General features: G+C 51.1%; 1 protein-coding gene across 8 annotated transcripts; it reads left to right on the forward strand.

Moving 5' to 3' along the window:
- The first annotated feature begins 2250 nt into the window (after window positions 1-2250).
- Window positions 2251-22157, forward strand: ISG20 (interferon stimulated exonuclease gene 20). Of its 8 annotated transcripts, XM_063794324.1 has the most exons (5): window positions 2252-2320; window positions 2787-2912; window positions 5953-6204; window positions 18750-18950; window positions 21922-22157. In XM_063794324.1, the coding sequence occupies exons 3-5, from the start codon at window positions 5977-5979 to the stop codon at window positions 22036-22038; spliced, it is 546 nt and encodes a 181-aa protein (XP_063650394.1). In that variant the 5' UTR covers window positions 2252-2320; window positions 2787-2912; window positions 5953-5976; the 3' UTR covers window positions 22039-22157. The 8 variants fall into 8 exon arrangements, with proteins under 8 accessions (XP_016782870.1, XP_063650394.1, XP_063650396.1 ...); XM_016927381.3 differs by lacking the exon at window positions 2787-2912 and having other exon boundaries at window positions 2251-2320; XM_063794326.1 differs by lacking the exon at window positions 2787-2912 and having other exon boundaries at window positions 2257-2320; window positions 18810-18950.
- The last annotated feature ends 2648 nt before the right edge of the window (window positions 22158-24805 follow it).

Below are 24805 nucleotides of genomic sequence, written 5' to 3' on the forward strand. Positions count from 1 at the left end.
TAGATAGCTCATACAGGTGGAATCATACAGTATTTGTCACTTTGTGACTAGCTTATTTCACTTAGCACAGTGTCGTCATCCATGTTGTGGCATGTGTCAGAATTTTATTTTTTAAGAGACTCTTGCCCAGGCTGGACTCAAACTCCTGGGCTCAAGTTATCCTCTTGTCTCGGCCTCCTAAGTAGCTGGGACTACAGGCATGTGCCCCCATGCCTGGCAACTATTTTTTTTATTTTTATTTTTTAGAGACGGGGTCTCATCATGTTGCCCGGGCTGGTCTTGAATTCCTGGCCTCAAGTGATCCTCCTGCTTTGGCCTCCCAGCATGCTGGGATTACAGGAGTGAGCCACTGCACCTGGCTAGAATTTTCTTTTTAAGGCTGAATGATCCTTTGTATGTATATACCATGCTTTGTTTATCCATTCATCTGTCAGTCAACAATACTTAGGTTACTTCCCCCTTGGCTGTTGTGAATAATGCAGCTATGAACATGCTGAAAGTGTTCCCAAGTGTACAAATACCTCTCCAAGACCCTCCTTTCAATTCATTTGAATATATACCCAGCAGGGGAATTGCTGGATTATATGGTAATTTTTTTTTTTTTTTTTTTTTTGAGACAGAGTCTCACTCTTGTCATCCAGGCTGGAGTGCAATGGCACGATCTTGGCTCACTGCAACATCTGCCTCCCGGGTGCAAGCTATTCCCCTGTCTCAGCCTTCCAAGTAGATGGGATTACAGGCGCATGCCACCACGCCCTGCTAATTTGTGTACTTTTACTAGAGACGGGGTTTCGCCATGTTGGCCAGGCTGGTCTGGAACTCCTGACCTCAGGTGATCCACCCGCCTCGGCCTTCCGAAGTGCTGGGATTACAGGCGTGAGCCACCGCGCCTGGCCTATAGTTCGTTTTTTTTGAGGAACTGCTGTACTGTTTTCTGTAGTAGCTGTACCATTTTACATTCCCACCAACAGTGAACAAGGGTTTCAGTTTCTCCACGTCCTTGCCAACATTTTTTTCTGTTTTTCCATAGCAGCCATCCTAATGGGTATGAGATGATGTGGTTTGGATTTGCATTTCCCTAATCATTAGTAATATTGAGCATCTTCTTACATGCTTTTTGGTATACAGTTCCTTTTTAACTAATTTTCTTAACATGTGTTTTATAATATGTATCTATTAGCATAGCTTTACATGTATTAAACCACATGAAATTGCTAATATTCTAGTTTTTTGCTTTTTGTTTTTGTTTTTGAGACAGGGTTTCACTTGTCACCCAAGCTGGAGTACAGTGGTACAGTCTTGGCTCACTGCAACCTCAACCTCCCAGGCTGAAGTGATCCTCCAGCCTAAGCCTCCCAAGTATAATAGCTGGGACTACAGGTGCCTGTCACCATACCTGGCTGATTTTTTATATTTTTAGTAGAGACGAGGTCTTCTATGTTGCCCAGGCTGGTCTTGAACCCTTGGGCTCATGGGATCTGCCCACCTTGGCCTCCCAAAGTGCTGGGATTACAGGCGTGAGCCACCGTGCCCGGCCACACTGTTTCTTATGGTTCAACCTTTAGTATATACAGTTGACCCTTGAACAACATAGGGATTGGGTGTTGACTCCCCACACAGTCAAAAATGTGCATGTAACATGATTCCCCAAAAATTCAACTAATAGCCTACTTTTGATTGGAAGCCTTACTGATAACAGGTAGCCAAATAACACATATTTTATATGTTATATGTATTATATACTGTATTCTTATAATCAAGTGAAAGAAAAAATGATAAGGAAGATAAAATATATTTACTGTATTTATCGGTATTGTAAGGTTTTTACTGTATTTACATATGAGATGAACCATCTGTCTGAAATGGCAGCAACCACAGCTGTAGACTTCAATCTGTGGTACATATCAAGCAATTCAGCTTTTTCTTGTAATGTCACGACTTGTTTTCTGCTTCTTGGGAGCACTTCCAGCATCAGTAGTGGCACTTCATATGGGTCCCGTGGTGGGATTCAAGGTTTACAGTATTGCACTAAGCATGATGAAAAATACCACAAAAACTGCAAGAAATCACTTTTTCCATCTTACTGGGATACCAGATGTCCTGGATATGAACTGCTGAAGCGGGGATGGTTAGTGTCACACACGTTTTAAGCAGATACTTGCAGCGCTTGAGCTCACTACAGTAACAACAGGAAGTGGCTACATTAACAGCACACTGTGTACTATAGTTAATTTTATGCAGTTACGGTTTCAGACTGCATCCCGACATTGGTTTACATTTCTCTTGACTGAGAATGGTGCCACGTGTGGTCTGTAAGTAGGTAAGTTGTGTTAAGTTTTACCTTTTAATAATAGATGTGCATATTTTATGGTAGTAAGTGATAAAATAGACTAGTATTTACATGTATTTTATACATTCATGACATAACTAGCTTCTTAATTTCTTTGATATTTCTAGGCTGTGCAATTCATCTGAGTTTTTTCAGATTGTTGAAAAATCTCTCCCAAAATTTCCAATATATTTATTGAAAAAAAATCTGCATGTAAGTGGACCTGTGCAGTTCAAGCCCATGTTGTTCAAGGGCCAACCACAATTTAGGAATACACATACACATTTTAGGCGTACATGCCCAGCAGGACTGGAGATGGCTGGGCTGGGAGAGCGTGTCCCTTGTGGGGAGAGGGGCCTCTCGCCCTCCAGTGTGAGTTATCTCAGCCTGAGGCCAGGGCTGTGGATCCAGAGAGGGCCACAGAGTGGCCGACTTGTACCTGTTATGGTCATTACAGGTGGTCAGCTGTAGCTGGATGTGTGCCTTGAAAGGCTGACAAGTTTGCCCAGAGTGACTCACCTACTGTCACCTGATCCAACAAGATTTGTGGGCGTAGCCTGCCGATGGGTGACGCCAGTTAAAGGTAGAGCGTCGGCACCGGGAAACCCTGGCTGGGGTCGGGCTTCTCTCTGGGTGCTGGGCCACCGGTGCCTGGCGTCCAACATCAGAGCACACAATACACTTGAAAAACAGTTCAGCTGGACCCAGGCAGGGTTCTAGGTGCTGGGGCCCCAGCTTTGAACTACACAGATGGCAGGGGGAACAGTAAATGAACAAGTAAAATACAGTTTCAGAGGGTGCTAATTCCTATGGGAAAAGGCCAGAGAAGGGGATAGGAAGTAAACTTTTAGTTTTTAAAGATAAGGTCTCCCTATGCTGTCCAGGCTGGAGTGTATTGGCACTGTCATAGCCTCAAACTCCTGGGTGCAATTGATCCTCCCAGCTTAGTCTCTGGAGAAGCTAGCACTACAGGTGTGATTCACCACAATGGATTATTTTTTAATTTTAGAGATGAGATCTCCCTGTGTTGCTCAGGCTGGTCTCGTATTCCTGGCCTCAAGCAAATCCGCCTCAGCCTAGAGTAACTGGGATTATAGACACTAGCCATCGCCCTGGCAGGAAGTGCGGTTTTAAATAGAGAGGTCAGGGACAGCTTCATGGAAAGACGTCATGGAATGGGAGCAATGTGACCCCCCAGGCCACACTGGAAGACCTTTCAAGAGTAAGGGGACAGCAAATGCCTGGGCCTTGAGACAGGAGCATGACCAGAATGTTGGAGGAAGACAGAAAGAGCCAGTGTGGTTGGAAGTGTGGGAGGTGGGAATGGTAAGGGCATGGGAGAGGGGCTTACCTTTGTAGCACTGCCTGTCTCTTCCACCTGAAGCAGAGACCTGATCTTACTGGTCCCTCTGGCCATCAGACCTAGTCCTTGGGAGATGCAGGGGGTTTCAGAACAACCTGCTGATGGTTTGGCAGAAGTCACCATGTGCATAAACCAAAGCCCTGGATGTGGGTTTAAACCTAAAAGAAAGGCCTTAAATTGGATAGTGATGCAAGATGAGGTTGGGAAGGCTGGTGGACTGATGGAAGAGGGTCTGGAAACTGCCTGGAGTTGAGATTTAATTGTTTTTTTTTTTTTTTGGACACCAGGAAATCACAAAATTTCTTGAGCAGAGAAGTGCCTCTGTGATGAACAGTACAAGAGATTAGATTTTGGGAAATGTAACATGGTAGGACTCAAAGGACCCTTTTGAGCAGGGCATGAAGATGGAGGTAGGAGACCCGGGAGCGACTCCTGCGGCCACACAGGCCAGGCAGGTGAGGACTAGGGTAGGGCTTCCACAGGAAAGGGGAAACGGTAAGAATTAGAGGCAGCTCAGGTGAGACAGAGCAGGCGCAGAACCATGGGGAAAATATTGGAGGAGTGGGATGTGTTCTGACTAAGACCCGAGGAGGTGAGCAGAGGTGGAGGTGTGAGGGGTTGCAGCAAACATGTTCCTGTCTGAGGAGCACCACGGGGCACTGGGGGGTCCTATGGGGATTGTAGAATCAAAGCTATGATTGGATCTTTAGGGGGTTACTTTTTAAGTGCATGTTTCCATAAAGTAACAGGAATGTTACTTCATTTCCTCCTAAATCAGGGTAACCTTTATGCATTTGAAAAGCATAAAGTCCCCACACAGTCTGGATTAAAGCAAAAGTTGCTTATTCAGGATGGGAATCAAAAACTCACACCTCAAATTTGCATCCAGTGAACAGTAAGCAGGAGCAGTGCTTTCTCATGAAGACGTATTTCAGTCTTTGGTTTTATTTTTGAGGTTTGTTAAAGTTGGGCATCCAAATCCCACTTGGTGACAATACTACAGACTTGGGGAAGTTACTTTTCAAACCACAAATCTTCATGACACTGGGAGGCAGTCAGATTGGAGGGATCAGTGTGGATTCTGCACAGATCTGGGGTAGGAGGCAAGCGTGGGGAACGCTCAGCTTATTGTTGGATCTCACCACAGTGAAAGACAAGCACTTTCCTCATTGAAAGTTGATTTTCTTTTTGCCCCAGTTGTAACTCATTTGACATTCACTAAATACCGAGCCCTCCCTATCTGGCAGGCACTGTTCTAAGAGCTCAAAGTCCTAGCCTGGGAGAGTGTGGACCCAAGGAAGTGTGGCCGGGCTGGTGGGGCCTCCCCAAAGGCCTGCTTCTCCTTCACCCTCACAGAGTCAGCCCCACTGGAGGCAGAGCTCACTGAGGCATCTGGAACCCACGGAGGCCTGTAAGGGCTCCCTCGCTGCTCCTTGCCTTCCCTGGGTTGGAAGTGGGGGCTAGCCACTGCCACCACAAGTTTCTCCTGCCCGTTCCAATAAAAGCCTGTATGTCCCAAGAGCCAGCTTCCCTGCCCCCATAAGAGACCACTGAGTATCAGACTGGTAGCAGGCTCCAGAAGTTAGTTGTGGGACATTCCCTGAGCTCCAGTCCTGGGGATGTTTATTCTCTGGGCGGAGGGTGAGAAAGGAAACAAAGATGTTGCAATCCACTCCACGAATGTCAAATGCGTCATCTGAGGAGGGGGAGGGCTGGGGCAAAGGAGGGGCACCCTGACATGGAGCCTGCCAGCTCCGTCAGCCCTGACTCGGCCCGGAGCTGAGCTCCCCACCTGCCGGTAGCCCAGGAGATGGAGCAGCCCAGCCCACGTGCCCGGCCTTCCGCCCCTGACTTCACTTGATAACAAACTAGAAACTGAAACAGGGTCGGGATGCCGGCTTGGAGTTAGAGATGAGTCACTGCTGAGAGCAGCTGCAGTAGCTGAGCAGTGGCAGCAGAGAGGCAGACGTGAGCTGAGGGCGCAGAGGCAGGCAGGTGAGAGTGGGAGCTGGAGCAGCAGCTGGGGAGGCAGCGGGAGGGGCCTTCCCGGTCCCCAGGCTGCGGGGCAGGCCAGAGGCCCTGGGACACACAGGCAGGGTAAGGCAGGGGAGGGGGAGGCAAGAGGCCAGCTTCCACTGTGGCCAGGTGGTGTTGGAAACAAAGGGCAGGGCGGAGGGTAAGGCCAGCTGGGGTTCGCTGAGGACACCTGGAGGCTTGGTTTGCCCAAGCGTGAGACTGCCCCCCATACCCCTCTCTCCAGCATCTCTGAGGGTCCCCAAGGAACATGGCTGGGAGCCGTGAGGTGGTGGCCATGGACTGCGAGATGGTGGGGCTGGGGCCCCACCGGGAGAGTGGCCTGGCTCGTTGCAGCCTCGTGAACGTCCACGGTGCTGTGCTGTACGACAAGTTCATCCGGCCTGAGGGAGAGATCACCGATTACAGAACCCGGGTCAGCGGGGTCACCCCTCAGCACATGGTGGGGGCCACACCATTTGCCGTGGCCAGGCTAGAGGTGAGTGAAGGCCAGGCCAGCAGGGGCTTCGGAAATAACCCCTCTCCCACTTCCCTGGCCCCTCTCCCCTGGTGCCCATCTGTGACCTGTGACCCCACTTGTAAGATTTCCCACACTGCTGTTGGGAGAAAGCCGGTGATGTCTCCATCACATCCTGGAGAAGGCTTCCTGTCTTCAGAGAACCATAGACTCACATCTGGAAGCCGCCTTTGGTGCATCTATCTGGATCTGGTCCAACTTGCCAGTCTTAAAATGGGGAAACTGAGTTCCCCCACACAGTGACTTGGGGTCTACATTCCCCATTCTTCCCTCTACCCCAGGCTGCCACTGGTGAGACCTGTGGGGAAATGAGAGGATTCTTGGCTGAGGCCCTGGCAACAGGCTTTGGCCCTCCCAGTCCTGGAGAACAGGCTGAGCCTCGGGCTGAGGACCTTGCTCTCAGGCTAGCATTCTGACCCAGAGTAGGCTGTCTGCTCAGTTTGAATCCTGAGTTCGTGGTCCAGGGATTTCCTGCACTCTTGCTCTTAGCTGATTGTGAGGTCATCTCCCCGTCTCACTTTCTGTTTCTCTGAATTACTAAGTGGAAAGCAAAACTTAAAGGTGTCGACACGGTTAGCCACCCCTGGGAAATCTCAGAAGGGCAGGCGAGCTCGTCAGTTTCTAGACACCATGGTAGGGTTTGAGGGAGTCCAAGAAGAACACAGGTTCCTCTCAGCAGCACACACCCAATCCGTGCCAGGCTCCAGGTGCTGGGGATGAAATGACAACAATAGCTACTATTGACTGAGCACTCACTATGCACTGGCCGCTCCCCTAAGCACTGGCCATTCCTGAGCTCATTCACTCCTCACAAACAGCCCTGCCAGGCAGGTCCTCAGGAACTGTTAACGCAGAGTTAAGAGGGTCAGTTTCAATCTCAGTTCCCATTACTTAACAGCTAAGGTACCTTGGACAAGTTACTCAACCTCTTTGTACCCAGTAAAAGAAAAGAAGGATAATAGTAGTAGCAACTTTGTTGGGTTATTGCGAGGATTGAGAAAGGGTCTAGATAGAGTACCTAAATAGGTACTCAAAAAAATGTTAGCTATTGGCTGGGTGCAGTGGCTCACATCTATAATCCAAGCACGGTGGGAGGCGGAGGCAGATGGGTGGCTTGAGCTCAGGAGTTCAAGACCATCCTGGGCAACACAGAGAAACCCCATCTCTACAGAAAAAAGTACAAAAGTTAGCTGGGCATGGTGGCACATGCCCATGGTCACAGCTACTCCAGCAGCTGGGATCGCTTGAGCTCAGAAGGTCAAGGCTACAGTGAGCCAAGATGGCACCACTGCACTCCAGCCTGGGCAACAGAGCCAGAAAAAAAAAAAAGTTAACTATTATGATTGTTTTTTTGTTTGTCTGTTTTATTATTATTATTATTATTTTAACCGGAGTCTCGCTCTGTCACCCAGGCTGGAGTGCAGTGACATGATCTTGGCTCTCTGCAACCTCTGCCTCCAGGATTCAAGTGGTTCTCTGGCCTCAGCCTCCCAAGTAACTGGGACTACAGGCACCCGCCACCATGCCCGGCTAATTTTTTTTTGCATTTTTGGTAGAGATGGGGCTTCACCATGTTGGCCAGGCTGGTCTCGCTCGAACTCCTGACCTCAGGTGATCCGCCCACCTCGACCTCCCAAAGTCCCAGGCATGAGCCACCGCATCTGGCCATGGTTGTTTACCTTATTATCCCCATATTACAGATGAGGAAACTGGGGCTCGCTTGATTATTAGTTTGTTAGGGCTGCCATAACAAAGCACCACACACTGGTGGCTTAAACAACAGGAATGTCCTGTCTCGGGGTTCTGGAGGCTGCAGTCTGAGATCCAGGTGTCGCCCAGGTTGGTTCCTTTTGAGGGTTGTGAGTGGGAATCTGTTCCCTGCCCCTCTCCCAGATTCTAGGGGTTGTTGTCAAAGCTTTGGGGTACCTCGGCTTATAGATGCCTCACTCAGATCTCTGCCTTCATGTTCACATGGCATTTTCTCTGTGTGTGTCCAAACTTCCTCTTTTTATTTTTTATTTTTGAGATGGAGTCTTGCTCTGTCGCCCAGGCTGGAGTGCAGTGGCAGGATCTGGGCTCACTGCAACCTCTGCCTCCCAGGCTCAAGTGATTCTCCTGCCTCAGCCTTCTGAGTAGCTGGGACTACAGGCACGAGCCACCACACCCAGCTAATTTTTGTATTTTTAGTAGAGATGGGGTTTTACCATGTTGGCCAGGCTAGACTCAAGCGATCCGCCTGCCTTGGCCTCCCAAAGTGCTGGGATGACAGGCATGAGCCACTGCACCTGGTTAGCTTCCTCTTTTTTTTTTTTTTTTTTTTTTTTGAGACAGTGTCACTCTGTTGTCTAGGCTGGACTGCAGTGGCACGATCTCGGCTCACTGCAATCTCCACCTCTTGGGTTCAAGCGATTTTCCCGCCTCAGCCTCCCAAGTTGTAGTATAGGCATCCGCCAGCACTCCTGGCTAATTTTTTATTTTTAGTAGAGACGGGGTTTCGCCCTGTTGCCCAGGCTGGTCTTGAACTCCTGACCTCAGGTGATCTGCCCTCCTTGGCCTCCCAAATTGCTGGGATTACAGGTGTGAATCACTGTGCCCAGCCAACTTCCTCTTTTTCAAAGGACACCAGTCATATTGGATTATGAGCCCACCCTACTACTCCGGTGTGACTTCATCCTACCTTAACTAATTCTATCTGCAATGACCTTATTTCCAAATAAATCACGTTCTGAGGTATTGGGGGTTAGGAGTTTAACATATGAATCTGAGAGAGCGGGACACAGTTCAACCCATAAACTGAGTAACTTACGCTGTTAAGATAGATGGAATATGGGACAACTGCTCAGGACTCCAAACTCAGGCTTACAGTCTCTAGAACTATGCTGTCCAGTGGGGTCCCCAGCAGCTATATGCTGCTAGTAGACTGAATTCAGACCTGGAGTGTAGCTGGTTTGAACTGAGATGTGCTGTAAGTGTAAAGTCCACACTGGATTTTTTGTTGTTGGTGTTGTTTTGAGACGAAGTCTCGCTCTATCGCCCAGGCTGGAGTGTGGTGGCGCGATCTCGGCTCACTACAACTTCCATCTCCCAGGTTCAAGGGAGTCTCCCGCCTTGACCTCCCAAGTAGCCTCCCAAGTAGCTGTGCACCACCACGCCTGGCTAATTTTTGTATTTTCAGTAGAGACGGGGTTTCACCATGTTGCCAGGCTGGTCTCGAAAGCCTCACCTCAAGTGATCCACCCACCTCAGCCTCCCAAAGTGCTGGGATTACAGCCATGAGCCACTGCATCTGGCTGAAGCCTTGTATTTAAAAAAGAGACAGGCCAGATGCAGTTGTTCATGGCTGTAATCCCAACACTTTGGGAGGCCAATGCAGAAGGATGGCTTGAGCCCAGGAGTTTGAGACCAGCCTGGGCAAGATGGTGAGATCTCCTCTACAAAAAAAATAAATAAATAAAATAAAAATTAGCCAGACATGGTGGTGCATACCTGTAGTCCCAGCTACTCGAGGAGGCTGAGGTGAAGTATTGCTTGAGCCCAGGAGTTTGAGGCTGTACTGAGCTATGATCATGCCACTGCACTGCAGCCTGGGTAAGAGAGACCCTGTCTCTATTAAAAAATAATAATAATTAAAATATTAAAAAGAGCCATAAAATGTCTCAATAACTTTTATATTGATTACCTGTTGAAATGATAGTATTTTGGATATGTTAGGTTAAATAAAACATTAAAATTAATTTCACCTATTTACTTTTTACGTTTTGAAATATGGCTGTTGGGTGATATAAAATTACATTTGTGGGCCAGGTGCAGTGGTTCACACCTGTAATCTCAGCACTTTGGGAGGCTGAGGCAGGTGGATCACTTGGGGTCAGGAGTTCAAGACCAGCCTGGCCAACATGGTGAAAACCCATCTCTACTGAAAATGCAAAAATTAGCCGGGTGTGGTGGTGGGTGCCTGTAATCCAAGCTACTCAGGAGGCTGACGCAGGAGAATCGCTTAAACCCTGGAGGCGGAAGTTGCAGTGAGCCAAGATCGTGCCACTGCCACTCCAGCCTGGGCGACAGAGCGAGACCCCATCTCAAAAAACAAAAAAAAATTACATCTGTGGCTTGCATTATATTTCTATTGGACAACACTGTTCTAGAAGTACAGATTGAGTAGCCCTTATCTGAAATGCTGGGGACCAGAAGGGTTTTGGATTTTGGATTTGGGATTTTTTTGGATTTTGGAATATTTGCATTATACTTACTGGTTGAGCATCCCAAATTTGAAAATCTAAAATTTGAAATGTTCCAATGAGCATTTCCTTTGAGCGTCATGTTGGCACTCAGAAAGTTTAGGATTCTGGAGCATTCGTATTTGGGATGCTCTACCTGTATCAACAGTACAGTGTGGGAACCCTGGAGATGGTCACAGTACATTATCATGGTTCTGGAAAGACTCCGTGAAGCTGGTGGTATTTGAAAGGGGTGGAGGAGAGTCTATGTAGGGAATTAAGTGGGCCATAGGGAGCCATTGAAGATTCTTGAGCAATGCATGGGAGGATAAAAACCAGTTTCAAGAAAACTAGAATGGGAATACCATGCAGGATAGATGGGAGTGAGAAAAGAGATGATGGTAAGAGTCAGAGGCTGGGCATGGTGGTTCACACCTGTAATCCCAGCACTTTGGGAGGCCGAGGTGGGCAGATCACCAGAGGTCGGGAGTTTGAGATCAGCCTGGCTAACATGGTGAAACCCCGTCTCTACTAAATATACAAAATTAGCTGGGCATGGTGGCATGTGCCTGTAATGTAGCTACTTGGGAGGCTGAGGCAGGAGAATTGCTTGAACCCGGGAGGCGGAGGTTGCTGTGAGCTGGGATCGTGCCACTGCACTCCAGCCTGGGCGACAAAGTGAGACTTAGTCTCCAAAAAAAAAAAAAAAAAAGAAAAGAAAAAAAAAAGAGTCAGAGGCCCTAGGGAGCAGTTACAAGGGCCTGCATCATCTTTGGCAGACAGAGAATTGGAGTGAAGAAAACGTTAGGAAAGGAAGAAAACGTTTGGAGAGTCACCAGAAAGGTGAGGGCAACATGAAGAAGAGGTGGGAGTCTGTTCAGGTGCTGATGGGAGGCCCAGGGACACCACAAGGAGCTCCCCGCCCTCAGATTCCCACTGAGCAGTCAGGGTGGGCAGTATGTCCCTCTCCTTCCTCCTTGTCCCCAATTTCCCTCCCCATCAGACAGACAGAAAGGGGCAGAGGAGCCCAGAGCAGGGGGAAAGGAGGTAGTAGAGCACTACCTCTCCCAGTCCCTGTACATCCAGACCTGGAAAACCGCAATTCCCTGGGCACCCTTGAGCATTGGCCTAGGGGCCTGGACGCCTCAGTCTTCATCCACATTTGGTGCAGAAATGCTTTTGTTTCTCAGTTAGAGGATATGCCAACTCCACTCTTTAAGTGTGTGACACGGAACCCTGCTCAGACTGGGCACTTGATAGCCACTGAACGATGAGGCAGGGGTTCAAAGACCAGGCAGGTCTTTGGAACCACATCCGGGCTTCTCAGTTCCTGCTCCATCACCTATAGGTTTGTACAATTGTCAGCAAGTTATTGAATCTTTCCGAGGCTCCATTTCCTAATCATAAAAGAGAACTCCTAGTGCCTCCTCCCTGGTCTCATGCGGGTCAGATGCAGTGACATGGACTGTGGCCCTAAGCGTGGTGCCTGGTTCACAGCTGATGTTTGCTAATTGCACCCATGAAGAGAGAAGGGCAGAAACCCAGTCCCCTCTCCGACTTCTCTTGGGAACTGCGGTCTTCGATGCTGACCCTCGTTTTCTGCCGGCTGTATCTTGTGTGCATGCTGCTCTCTCCCACTCTGCTGCCAGAGAACTTCCCTAAACCTGGCTCAGATCATCGCCGCCTCCCCTATTAAAATATCTCCCATGGCTCCCTATTGCCTAAGGTTCCCCCAGCTCAGCACCCAGCAGTCAGGCTCTCCAAACCCCTATCTATCTGCCTTTCTTGCTTTCTCTCATAGCTCAGCCATTGCCTACCATGCATTTCAGCCAACTCCTAGTCTCTCCTATCCCCCATCCCTCTCCCTAGAAATACCATCATTCTGGCAGCCCCAGGCCAGAAGAGACCTTTATGATGCACTTACCCACTCCTGCCCACCATCGCTGCCCCACTGGTCCCTAGCCTCTGGCCCTCCTTGCTGTTGCTGATGCACATCATAGCTCGTCCATTCATTCACACCATCTGTCTATTTCCACAGCTCTTACTATACACTTTATCTGCCACCAGACTGGAACCTGTGTTTTGCACACAGGTGACTTGAGAATGTTTGTGGGATTGAAGTTGAACTGATTTTCATAAATACAAAAGAGTTCTGGCAGCTGCATGGAGTAAAATTGTCTCTGCCCTGTGTTGGCCTTTGCTGTTGAGATGTGGTGATGCATAGCCCTGACGGGCAGGGAGCAAGCACACTGTCTTTAGATTGGGCTGCATGTGGATCCAATCCCAACTTTGCCTCTGGATTGCTCTGTGTCCTCTAGCTTGTTGCTCAACCTCTCTGTGCTCCCCTAAGTAGGATCCTCTGTAACACAGAGATGATTAAATAGTACAGGTGTATCCAGCCCTGTGGCCCAGGTGCTATTCTGAGCACGTTTCATACTCCCCACCACAACCCTGAACTAGTACCATCACTCCCATTTTACAGATGAGGAAACTGAGGTATGAGACTGAGTAAGCTGTCCAAGGAAGGGATAGAGCAGAGACTCAGATTCTGGCTCCAGAGCTGGAGCTGTGGTGTTCAGATCCCATGCTCAGTGTGTGTGAATGCACTCTATAAATGCTAAGTGTCCAATGTATGTAAGGGGCGATGTCCTGCATAGCACATGGGTGGAAATGTGGCCCAGTAATGGTCATTATTTGTCTCTGTGGATGAGGACACTGAGTGTCAATTTGTTGGAGGCTCCGGAGGCAGTTTGATCCCATTTATCATCCATAATGTTTTAATCCCAAAGACAGATCAGGCTCACGGGCCCCCAAATGTGCTGAGGGCCCCCAAAGGGCAGAAGCCTAACAGCCCTTTTATGAGACCCCACAAGGCCAGGTGACACCTCTCAGGTGAGTCTAGGGTTGGCCAGCCCTTGGTTTCATGCAGGCATTATTTTCTTTCTTTTTTGAGACAGAGTCTTGCTCTGTCACCCAGGCTGGAGTGCAGTGGCGCAATCTTGGCTCACTGCAACCTCCGCCTCCCAGGCTTAAGCAGTTCTCGTGTCTCAGCCTCCTGAGTAGCTGGGATTACAGGCATGTGCCACCATGCCCAGCTCATTTTTGTATTTTTAGTAGAGATGGGGTTTCATCATGTTGGCCATGCTGGTCTTGAACTCCTGGCCTCAAGCAATCCTCCTGCCTTGGCCTCCCATAGTGTTGGGATTATAGGCATGAGCCACTGCGCCTGGCTATGCAGGCATTTTTCAAAGGCCCCTCACCTCTCCGTCTCCTCCCAGTAAGGAGTAGTGAGTGTGCCCAGCCAGCAGACGGCAATAAAGTAGCCCATGGTGGCCAGGAGGCTCCGGGGAGTCCCAAGTCCACCCAGGAGTGCTTTAGGGCACTGATGTGACTGGGACCCCCCCCCCCCACTCCACCCCTTTTTATTTATTGTAATGTGGCGACATTACTTTTATAATGTAAGTGCTTATGATCTTCTGACATCTCTGTGTCTGACCATTATATAGAGGGGATATTTAGCAATGTTGGGAGACATTTCTGGTTGTCACAGTGGCCGGTATCTAGTGGGTAGAGACCAGAGAGTTCCCAAACATCTCACAATGCCCAGGGCAGCTCCCTCCCCTGCCACGCACACATAACAAAGAAGTATCTGGCCCCACATGGCAACAGTGCTAAGGCTAAGAAACCCTGGTCTATAAGAGAGCGCCACAAATCAGACTGTCAGCACAGGAGGGAATCCATGCACTGGAGACTGGCGTCCAGAGAGGGGCAGTGATTTGCCTAAGGACATACAGGAAAGCTATGATACAAATCACTGCTCAGATTCATGGGTCCCACCTGGCGAGTTAATGTTTTTCTTCTTCCTTTTTAAAAAATCTAACAGTAATTTTTAGTAACTTGTAAATCAGTTTTGTGAGTGAATTCTCTTTTAATGTCAACCCAGCATAAAGAGGGGCATCCACCCTGAGAAGCACCGTGGTTGCGGACACAGATGCAGACAGAAGGGAAGTCATGGTAGCTTGTGAACAGGGAGAGATTTCAGCTGTAGCCAGCCCGGTAGCCCTTGCACAGGTGGGAGTGTCCTGTTGGGGCCCTGCCACCTGGCAGGTCCCTCTGGGTCTCAGCCAGATGAAGGAGGAAGGCTTCAATATCCAGATTTGCCCCAGGGTAAGCGGCCTTGTGGGAACCAGGCACTAGCCGGGGGGCAGGGACACCAGGGAAGCTTGGCAGGGGACAAGAGCAAAGAATGGGGCTGGAGCCACTCCAGAAGGTGATAGTAAGGGACCTGTCCTCTGTAAGAACAAGATTCTTCAGGGCCCCTTACTCATAGCCTCCTCTCCTGGCAGCCAAGAATGAATGAATGGGTATGTGAACTAATGTATAATGGATGAATGAATGCATGGTAGAGGCAGCAGGCTCTGGACTGCTCAGCGGGATTCAGTGCGGAGATGTGCAGACTTGTTAGATGGGAAGAATCCCCTGAAACAGTTGCTGACACCCCTCCCTGGATATTTCAATTCAGTAGGTCTGTGTAGGGCCTGGCCCTCCTGGATTTTTGGATCAGGCACATCTGGGAAATACTTGGAGTAGAGTGGAAACACAGTGGAAGGTGTGTGCAGGCAGACAGCCGCACCTGGCCTGGCACTCCCCTGCTTGTGACCTGGGTGCACACCGCCCTGCGCCCCGCTTTGCTGGCGGGTCAGATGGTATGGAAGTCACCGCCTTGCACAGTTATCATTGTGTGCCTGGTAGTGCCCTGTCCCTTGGTCCTTGTGCTAATAATAACAACTACAGTAACAATGATGGGGTCAGGTGGATCCAGACACGGCACTGCAGCTTTCAGCTGACTAGCTGTGTGACTTGGGCAAGCCCCTTAATCTCTCTGATCTCAGACTCCCTCCTCTGTAAAATGGAATTAAGAATAACCTCATTGAGGAGCCTCCTGATGAGGTAAGGAAAGTGCCTGGCACAGTGCCAGGCTGCTAAAAGATCAATAAATGTCCCATCCCCCAGCCCCACCCCAGTTCTTTCCAGGAATTTGAGAGACTCCTCCCCCTATGTTTGAAAGTGGCAAAGTCTGGCACACTTGCCTCATGACACTGACTCAGGGCAGGTCCTGTGGCCAGCAGGTCACACAGCCCCGAGGCCAGCCTGCCAGTGCCTTTCTCTGACTCCTGGGCTCCAGCAGGTGCCCGACTCCTTCCCTTTTCAGACCTGCCTCAGTCTGTGGAGCCCTGGCTGCTAAAGGGCCACTCAAGCCTCACCAGTCTGGGCCCTCACCTTACAAATGGGAAAACTGAAGCCCAGAGAGGGTCTTTGACATCCCTGAGGTCACACAGCAAGTTCCAGCATCTCTTCCTTCCCAGAATCTTTGTCCCAAAGAGTGGTGTCTCTTTGCTAAATAGATGGTTCTGTTCTTTCCCTTCTTCCTCTTCTTTCCTCGGCTTGTCCTCTCCCTCTTATTCTATTTGTCTCGTGGTGAGTCACATAGTGCCTCATGTAGACCCCCACTTCCCCTCTCCAGACTCTCAGGCTCGGGAAGTGATGAGTTTCCTGGGAATCCGCATCATGATGACTCGTACCTTCTACGTCTGTGCCCAGCTGTGGCTGCCTCTGGGATGGTGGATGAGTTCCTTCAGGGCTTTGTGTGAACTGGGCCTGAGCCAAGCCCCTAGATGGGGAAAACAGGCCACATTGTTCAGGAGCACAAAGGATGTTAGCAAGAAAAGACACATGACCCATGGCCGCCCACACACCCACATCTCTCCACGCCCTGTGCCATTTCTGCCCGCCGCTGTGTGCTGGGCGGTTTCCTCTGCACAGAGTTTCCCTTGAGCTGCTACTCTGAGGTCGTGTGCCTGTTGTCATCTTTTAAAGCCTCAGTTTTATCGCCATTTCCCAGGTGACCTCTAGCACACTCAGGTTTGAGAAGCGCTGGTGTGGTTCAGGAGCAGCGCCTCTTCATTCTCGAGCACACTCTCCCCAGTCCTCTAAGTCGAGCGTGAGCTTTGTCCAGAGAAGGCCTCCAACCAGACCATGTGGACCGCGGGCAGGCTGGTGACACTGCCTGTTGACAGTGGATGGACAGACTGCTTCCCGCGTAGTGACCCTGGGCAAGTCACATCTCCTCTCTGAGCCTCAGTCTCCTGTGGTTGCCAGGGGAGAACATGTAAAAGGGAACACATGATGTTCCAGGAGGCCGCTGGCTATCTAGAAGGAGAAGCAGGCTACGGGGAAGGTGTTAGGCACCAGGAGGCTCTTTCCTGGGGTACAGGCTAAGGTCGTGGGCTACATGCAGAGAAGGAGACGAAGGCTGTCCTAGAGCTGTCCAAAGTGGGCCTGGACTAGCCACGAGCCGCCCCTTTCCCTAATAGAGCTCACATCTGTTCTATTTTCAGGTCCCCTTCCCATCCTCTCCAACGGCAGCTGAGTGAAAGCAAGCTGACTGGCCTGTGTGACCAGAGCAGGGCAGGCTGTCCATGTGGGAGGCGAGGCGAGGAACGCGGGGCTGGGGCACTCACAGCTGGGCGCCTGGGCTGCTGGAGGCCTGGAGTGGTCGTTCACTCTTCTGGCTCAGTGTGGCAGTGGCAGGCGGGTTCTGGATTCATCCCACTGGCTTCAAGGCCTGGCTTTGCCACTAACTAGCCGTGTGACTGTCCCAGTTATCAAATGGTGCTTGGCAAATCACACCAAAACTTACCGGTTCAAACAATGTCAATACTTATTTCGCTCGGCCACCTGCAGTTTGGGCAGGTGCTCTGCAGCAGGACAGGCCATCAGTTAAGGCACCTTGAAGGCTGGGGGCTGGAACCATTGGAAGGTTTGCTCACCCACCTGTCTGGTGGCTGGTGCTGGCCTGCCTTGGCCACATCACTATCTCGGTGGCTCTTCCCCGTGGTCTTTCCAGCATGGTGGCTTTAGGGTGGCCAGACATTTATTTATTTATTTATTTATTTATTTATTTATTTATTTAGACGGAGTCGTGCTCTGTCGCCCAAGCTGGAGTGCAGTGGCACGATCTCAGCTCACTTGCAATCTCCCTCCCAGGCTCAAGCAATTCTCCTGCCTCAGCCTCCTGAGTAACTGGGAATAGCCACGGCGCATGGGTAATTTTTGCATTTTTAGTAGAGACAGAGTCTCACCATGTTGGCCAGGCTGGTCTCAAACTCCTGGCCTCAGGTGATCCACCTGCCTCACCTCCCAAAGTGCTGGGATTACAGACGTGAGACACCGTGCCTGGCTGGTGGCCGGACTTCTTATAGAATTGCGGTCCCAGAGAGAAGTCAGAAGTCATACAGCCCAGCCCATATGCAATGGGAGGGGAGTTTGATTCCATCTTTTTTAAGAAGAGTGTCAAGGAATTTGCAAACTTGTTTTAAAATCACCAGAGTAAGCCTGGGCATGTCACTCCTCTGCATTTCAGATATTTCCTTTGTAAAACTCAGTTAAATGCAGTGCTCCCTCCTCACTGTTAGTTTTCTGTGGCTGCCGTAAGGAAGCCATCAACTTAGTGATTCACAGCGACACAGATGTCTTCTCTTACAGTTCTGTAGTTTCGAAGTTCAGCGTGGGTCTCACTGGTCTAAAATCAAAGTGTCAGTGGGGCTAGGTTCCTTCTGGATGCTCTGGGGAAGAATCCATTTCCTTGCCCTTTCTGGCTTCTAGAGGCTGCCTGAATACCTTGACTCACGGCCCCTCCCTCCATCTTCAAAGCCAGCAACAGCCTGTTTTCCTCACGTGGATTCACTCTGACCTCCACATGTAAGGAGGCTTGTGATTATGTTGGGACCACATGGGTAGGCCAGGTGATCTCCCCATTTGAAGGTCGACTGATTAGCAATCTAAATTCTGCCCGGAACTTTAATTCCTCTTTGCCAGGTAATGCATTCACAGATCCTGGGGACTAGGGTGTGGACATCTTTGGGAGGTCATTATTCTGCCTGCCATAATAGAATTGTTGGGAAGATTAAACAACATAATATACATGACGTATGTTGAGGCACGCTTGGCACCTGGGAAATACTCAGGATGTACTAACCATTGCTCCTACACAGTTCAGCTCCTGAAGGAGTCCAGGTGGGCTTTTGGCACAGAATGAAACTATCAGGTGTGAGGAGGGTCCTAGTCCAATCTCTTCTTTTCAAAGATGATACATTTGAAGCCCAGGGAGGACTGATAATTTGCCCAAGGTCACACAGCCAGTCAAGGAGGGGTTGCTCCCTTGCCAGCCCCAGACCCACCCAGAAGATGCTGGGTCATGTAGGGGTGGGCACATGTCTTCCTGGCCAGATCCTGCAGCTCCTGAAAGGCAAGCTGGTGGTGGGTCATGACCTGAAGCACGACTTCCAGGCACTGAAAGAGGACATGAGCGGCTACACAATCTACGACACGTCCACTGACAGGCTGTTGTGGCGTGAGGCCAAGCTGGACCACTGCAGGCGTGTCTCCCTGCGGGTGCTGAGTGAGCGCCTCCTGCACAAGAGCATCCAGGTGAGAACCTCCTCGTCCTTCTCCTCCTCCCCCTCCTCCTCCTCCTCCTCCTCCTCCTCACCCATCTCCATTTCCTCCCCCTCCTCCCCCTCCTCCTTCCCCTCCCCCTTTGCCCTCCTCCCCTTCCTCCTCCCCCTCCCCCTCCCCCACCTCCTCGCTCTTCTCCCCTTCTTCCCCTTCCTCCTCCCCTGTCCCCTCCCTTTCCTCCTCCTCCCTCATGCCCTCGCACACCTCAGGGCAGCCTGCCTGAGGCACTGATGGTAGGTCCTGCTGTGCCTGGTCCCTGGCTGGTAGAGTGAGGATGAGGGCAGGGAAGGGAAAACACCCAACAAAGGTTTGCTTTTGTTGTTGAAATCAAGCCAGTTACCCTGTGGGAAGTGAAGCTTGCTCCCACCATAGAACTCTGGGCAATGATGTAAAGCACACACCTCACCTCAGATGTGTCTCACAGCAGGGGCCAGGGAACTGGGATATTTGTACACCAGTTCCCATCAGCCACCAGCTGCTGCTGCTCCTGGGCACTGATTCCGCAGCACTTCTGGCTGGTGGGCAAAGCAGGCAGGAAAAGGCATACGGATATGGGGGGTTGGGAGTTCACCCTGTGGGAAGGGCAGAGGGAGAGGCGCCATACACTAAGAGCCAGGGCTGTACACAGGGACCCTTCAGGTCAACAGCTCTTTATTAAACACCTGCTGCCTGCTCTAGGCCAGATCCTAGAGACGCAGGGTGAGCAAGACCCGTCTCTGTCCCTGAGCTCTTGGTTGGTTGGGAGGTGGCCCTTAACCAGATCATCAGCACACATGGTAAGGAGTGTGTGACGGAGGGAAGGGCAGTGCCCTGGGAGCAGGATGAAGGATGGGGCTGGCAGGGCAGGAGACCAGATCTGAACAGAGCCTGGAGGGTCTTAGTCAAGGAGGGCAGAAGAAGGCATACAGAGTGGGGCCGGGTGAGTCAAAGCCTGAGGCTCGGGGAGGGGCTGGGGAGCATGGAGCCCGCCCCTAGCCTGCTGGCAAGAGCTGTAGGAATCATGTCCGGAGCAGGGAACAGGGCTGAGTCTGGGCCTGTTAGCCTCAAGGCACATAAGGCACATAAGGGCCAGGCTGGGCTTTTCCTGGAGCCCTTGCCGCTCTGTGGCTCTCAGTCTGGGGCCTTAAGCCTGACCCAGGGCCTTCTCCCAGGCTCTGTCCCTGGGCTCATTAAGCCTGGTTGTTCCAGAAGCTCAGTACCCCACCAGGCAGCTCCTGCCTGCACTGATGCCCCTAGAAACCAGCCCTCCCGCCCCCCCCTCACATGGACAGTGGTGCTACTGATCACTGTGACCAGAACTGACCCACAGGACACAAGGAGCTAACATGGTAGAGCTGTCACAGTTGGGCAGTGGTGTTACTGCCCCTCGAGGGAGTGAAATAGCAGGCCTGTGGCTCCCTGCCAAGCTGCGCACCTGGTAGACTGGGCTGCATAGGAAAGGAAAGACCCTGCCATTTATCAAGCCCTGTGGAGGGTGCTGGGCACAATTCTCTCATTCCATCCTTTAAGGCAGGTATAATCAGGCCCATTTCACAGAAGAGGAAACAGAGGCCCAGAGAGGAAAAGTGACTTGCCCACGGTCACAGAGCTCATAAGCAGGGGAGCTGGGAATTGCAGCCTGGGGTTTGTCTGATTCCAAATCCAGGGCTCTTTACCTCCCCACTTGGTAATAAAGGGTGCTGGTGCTGCATTCTGCTTCTGTTCTTGGCTTCTTTCTCCATAGAGCAGAGTGGTAGAACACATAACCTCCCTGTGCCTCAGTTTCCTCATCTGTCAAGGATGGTGACAGGGGCAGGTATGCAGAGGCACAGCGCAGACGATGCCACCATGCTACCTGCTTGCTGATTAATGATAGGGTGTCCAAGCCAAAAAATAAAACTAAACATTAAAAAATAATACAGCGTAATAACGGCAACAAGAAAAAGCCTTTTTGAGCTGGGCCATCTAACCAGGTATCCCCAACACCCTGTCTGGAGTGCCTGGAAAAGGAGCCCCTGTGAGAACAGGAAGTCCTCTCTCGACAGAGGGACACCAAGAAAACGCAGCCAGGTCCAACAGCCCGCTGGCTCCCATGCTGGGTACCGGCCAGGACACCAGGGCTGAGCGGGGCATGCGAAGGGAGATGAAAGGTGACTGCAGTGAGGATTTTCCCTGTGTACTTGCCTCTGCAAGATCCACATCTCAGCTGCACAACTGGCTGGCTTGTGTGTGAGCCTCAGTTTTATCATCAGTAAAATGGGAGAATAATCATATCCAGCTCAGAGGTTTAACTTCAGCCTAGTGCACGGAAGACGTGGTAAATGGTCATCGCTTCTCCCTTGAATGGACCGAGGGCCCCCGACTCCCATAGCACTACCCCATAAAGTCTAGGCTCCCGACTTCGGCATTCAAGGCCTTCAGTGATAAATCCAGGCCCACCATCCGTCCCCACACCACCTTTCACACACCCCCTGCCCCCACCCTCGCAGGCCTCTTATTTTAGCTGCACATGCTCTCCCTGCCTCCGAAATGCTTGCGGCCTTTCCTTTCCATTTATTGACGCCCTTGTGTTCTCTCTGAGCAGCCCTTCCCTGTGTCCCTAGCTGGAGTTCCTCACTCCCTCCTCAGTGTCCTGAAGCTTCTTGTTAGAGCTGCTGCAGCCACTGCGTGTGTCTGACAGCAAGTCTGCAGCCTCTGCCTCCCTTGCGGGACTGCAGGTGACTTGAAGGCACAGCCTGGTTCCCAGGACATTGGCTTTCGTGCCACTGGCCCCAGGGCTGAAGGCAGGCCAGCTCCAGCCACCTGCTGAGTCTCCTAAGTCCAGAGTGTCAGAGACCTCATGAGACTCTCACCCACTGACCCACCTGGGGACTCTGGAAATCGGGATGTGACCAGGGAATACCCTGTCACGGGGCCTCTCAATTCAGCCTCATCCCAAGTCCCCACTCTATACTTGTGTCTGCAGAACAGCCTGCTTGGACACAGCTCGGTGGAAGATGCGAGGGCAACGATGGAGCTCTATCAAATCTCCCAGAGAATCCGAGCCCGCCGAGGGCTGCCCCGCCTGGCTGTGTCAGACTGAAGCCCCATCCAGCCCGTTCCGCAGGGACTAGAGGCTTTCGGCTTTTTGGGACAGCAACTACCTTGCTTTTGGAAAATACATTTTTAATAGTAAAGTGGCTCTATATTTTCTCTACGCCATCACTGGGTCCTCTTCTTATTCTTCTCTCCAAGCTGGGTTAACAGTAGACAGGACCCATTTCTGTGTGATGTTAGGAGGGAATGAAGTCTTATGCTGGGGAGGTGGGCAAGTATCAATTTCCTTAATATCTTGAATCCTGTGGGTCCAAAATGTGGCTTGGAAATCTAAGTAGCATGTGGCTTAATTACTAATCCCACCCTTTACTGTTGCATCCCAGCCCTATTCCTGGTGCATTTATGCCCAGAGAGGTGGCATTACTTCCTGGGGTGGCATTCAGCTCCTCTTGAGTTGGTGCCACAGCATTTGTGGGCTTTGAAGCAAAGGTACAGGAAATGTCAAGGGTGCCACCCCGGCAACCTTGAGCAAGTCACCCCTCCTATTTGTAAAATGAGGAAGGAAAGGTAACAAACTGTGGAGTCAGAGAGAAGTAGGTTGGAATCCTCTTTGTCATTTAGTAGCTGTTTGACCTAAGGTGATTTACTGAACTTCTCAGTTTCTCCATCTGTAAAATGAGAATTCTAGCAACTCGTAGGGTATTTGTGAGATGTTGCATGCAAAGCCCCCAGCACCATGCCTGTCCTAGCTTAAGCACCCACCAGATGTCGATAAGTAATTGTTCTTCCCTGGACTGCCTGCAGATCTAGGGCACCAGGAAGAGTCACCGCACTCTGTTTCGGGGCTCGGCTCTCTGAGGGGAAGGCATCCTGTATGGGCGGGAGGGTCTGGACCAGAGCTGTCCCTGATCGCTAGAATCAACTGCAGAATTCTTGTTATTTTAATAATAATTAATAATTTAGTGCTTCCACTAAATAAAAATCATTGGAATGGTGTCCAAGCAATTTTTTTTTTTGAGATGGAGTCTCACTCTGTCACCCAGGCTAGAGTGCAGTGACTGGATCTCAGCTCACTGCAATCTCCACCTCCCGGGTCCAAGCGATTCTCCTGCCTCAGCCTCTCAAGTAGCTAGGATTACAGTCATGTGCCATCACACCTGGCTAATTTTTGCATTTTCAGTAAAGATGAGGTTTCGCCATGTTGGCCGGGCTGGTCTCAAACTCCTGACCTCAAGTGATCCACCCCACCTCGGCCTCCCAAAGTGCTGGGATTACAGGCGTGAGCCACCACCGCACCTGGCCAAGCTGTTCCTTTTTTTAACCTCCACAGGTGATTCTGGTCCTAGGGTTTTTGAGTCACCTGCGGTGCTTTCTCAACCATCCCAGCACCTGAACACGGTGCTGTCACACTACAGTGAGCAACTGCATCACCTGGCAGGTGCTGGGTCCACCCCCAGAGTTTCAGATGCAGTGGGTTGCGGTGGAGCTCGAGAATGTGCAAGTTCCCCATTCTAACAAGTTCCCCGCTGCTGCTGGCCCAGGGGCCATGCTATGAGAGAAGCACTGCCTAAGCATCAGGTGTTAGGATGTGCAGCCACAGTTGAGAGCTGGCCCCAGGGCTGGGCGCCACCAAGGTGCACTCAGTCACAGGTCCAGCCTCTCCCCATGCCGCCTCCCTTGGCTGCCTGTTCATGCAGAGAGGTCCACAGCCCGGCAAGATGGGTCCCAAATGGCCCACTGCACAGATGAGGGACTCGACCAAGGTTAAGAACCCAAGAGATTTCAATCCAGACCTGCCTGATCCCCAAACTCAAGTGTTTTTTTCCCCTCAGCTGTCCTAGGATGGCAATGCCTCCCATCTGAGCCACTGACCTCTGGGAAGCTGGAGGGCCCCCTCCCGTGTCTGGAAGAGGGGGGAGATGCAATCTACTCTCACAGGGTTCTCTCCCACCCTGTCCACAGGGTTTCAAGGTGATGACCCAGCCCCCTGCAGTTTTATGATTTCTTACGTGCCTTCAAGGCTGCTGGGTGCGTCGGCCTTGTCTGGCTATGACTGGCCACCAGGTGGTGGCCGTGGGCCGTCTGTCCTCCTGAAAGCTTCGAGGGCAGAACCTGCATAATGAACATTTTGGGATGAGGTGTGAGGGACAGTGTCTTCAAAAATGCCTAGGGGGCTGCTCCAGGGATGCTCTAGGCAGTCTTCACTCAGCCACAGATGCTAAGGCTCAGAGAGGGGTTGGAGCATGATGCAGCCTGGCCTGGGAGGTGAGCCCAGGCTTTCTGACTCCCAGCCCAAGGTTCTGTCCATGGCTTCAGGCTTCCTTGAGAGGAGAGACAAACCAGGTTTCCTGAAGTCAGAGCAGTTCAAAGGGAATTTCCAGCCCGACTTGCTTAGATGCCCTGAGGGGAGAGAAAACCGGGGAGGTGCCCACCACCCCCACTCCCAGGCAGGCAGGACCCCGGAGAGCAGCAGGTGCGGCAGTCACGTAAAACACAGGCAACGAGAGCTCTAGAAAGAGCACCAGCTTTAGAGTCAGCTGACCTGGGCTGAGGCTCTGGCTTGAGTCATGGCGGGCAAGTGTCTTATTTCTGTGACACTCAGTATCCGCAGCCACCATATGGGCTTTCCTGCCACGCAGGGCTGAAAAGAAGATTGAGAGTCTGTATGCAGGGTGCCCAGCATTGGGCGGGGGGCCAGGGCAGGAGGGGCAGGGGCCGATAAACAGCATCCATCACTACTGATCTAAAAATCAAGAGCTGCCTTGGGGCTGCCCCTCTAGACTCCTCAACACAATTGGAGTCGATGCCTGCAA

The sequence above is a fragment of the Pan troglodytes genome, chromosome 16 (genome assembly GCF_028858775.2).
Source record: "Pan troglodytes isolate AG18354 chromosome 16, NHGRI_mPanTro3-v2.0_pri, whole genome shotgun sequence".
In the NCBI taxonomy this organism is placed as follows: Eukaryota; Metazoa; Chordata; class Mammalia; order Primates; family Hominidae; genus Pan; species Pan troglodytes.

Coding starts and splice junctions, on each gene's coding strand:
- ISG20 (XM_016927381.3), top strand. CDS start 5,977: ATGGCTGGGAGCCGTGAGGTGGTGGCCATGGACTGCGAGATGGTGGGG. Junction 6,205..18,749: donor TTGCCGTGGCCAGGCTAGAG/GTGAGTGAAGGC, acceptor CTTCCTGGCCAG/ATCCTGCAGCTCCTGAAAGG. Junction 18,951..21,921: donor TCCTGCACAAGAGCATCCAG/GTGAGAACCTCC, acceptor TTGTGTCTGCAG/AACAGCCTGCTTGGACACAG.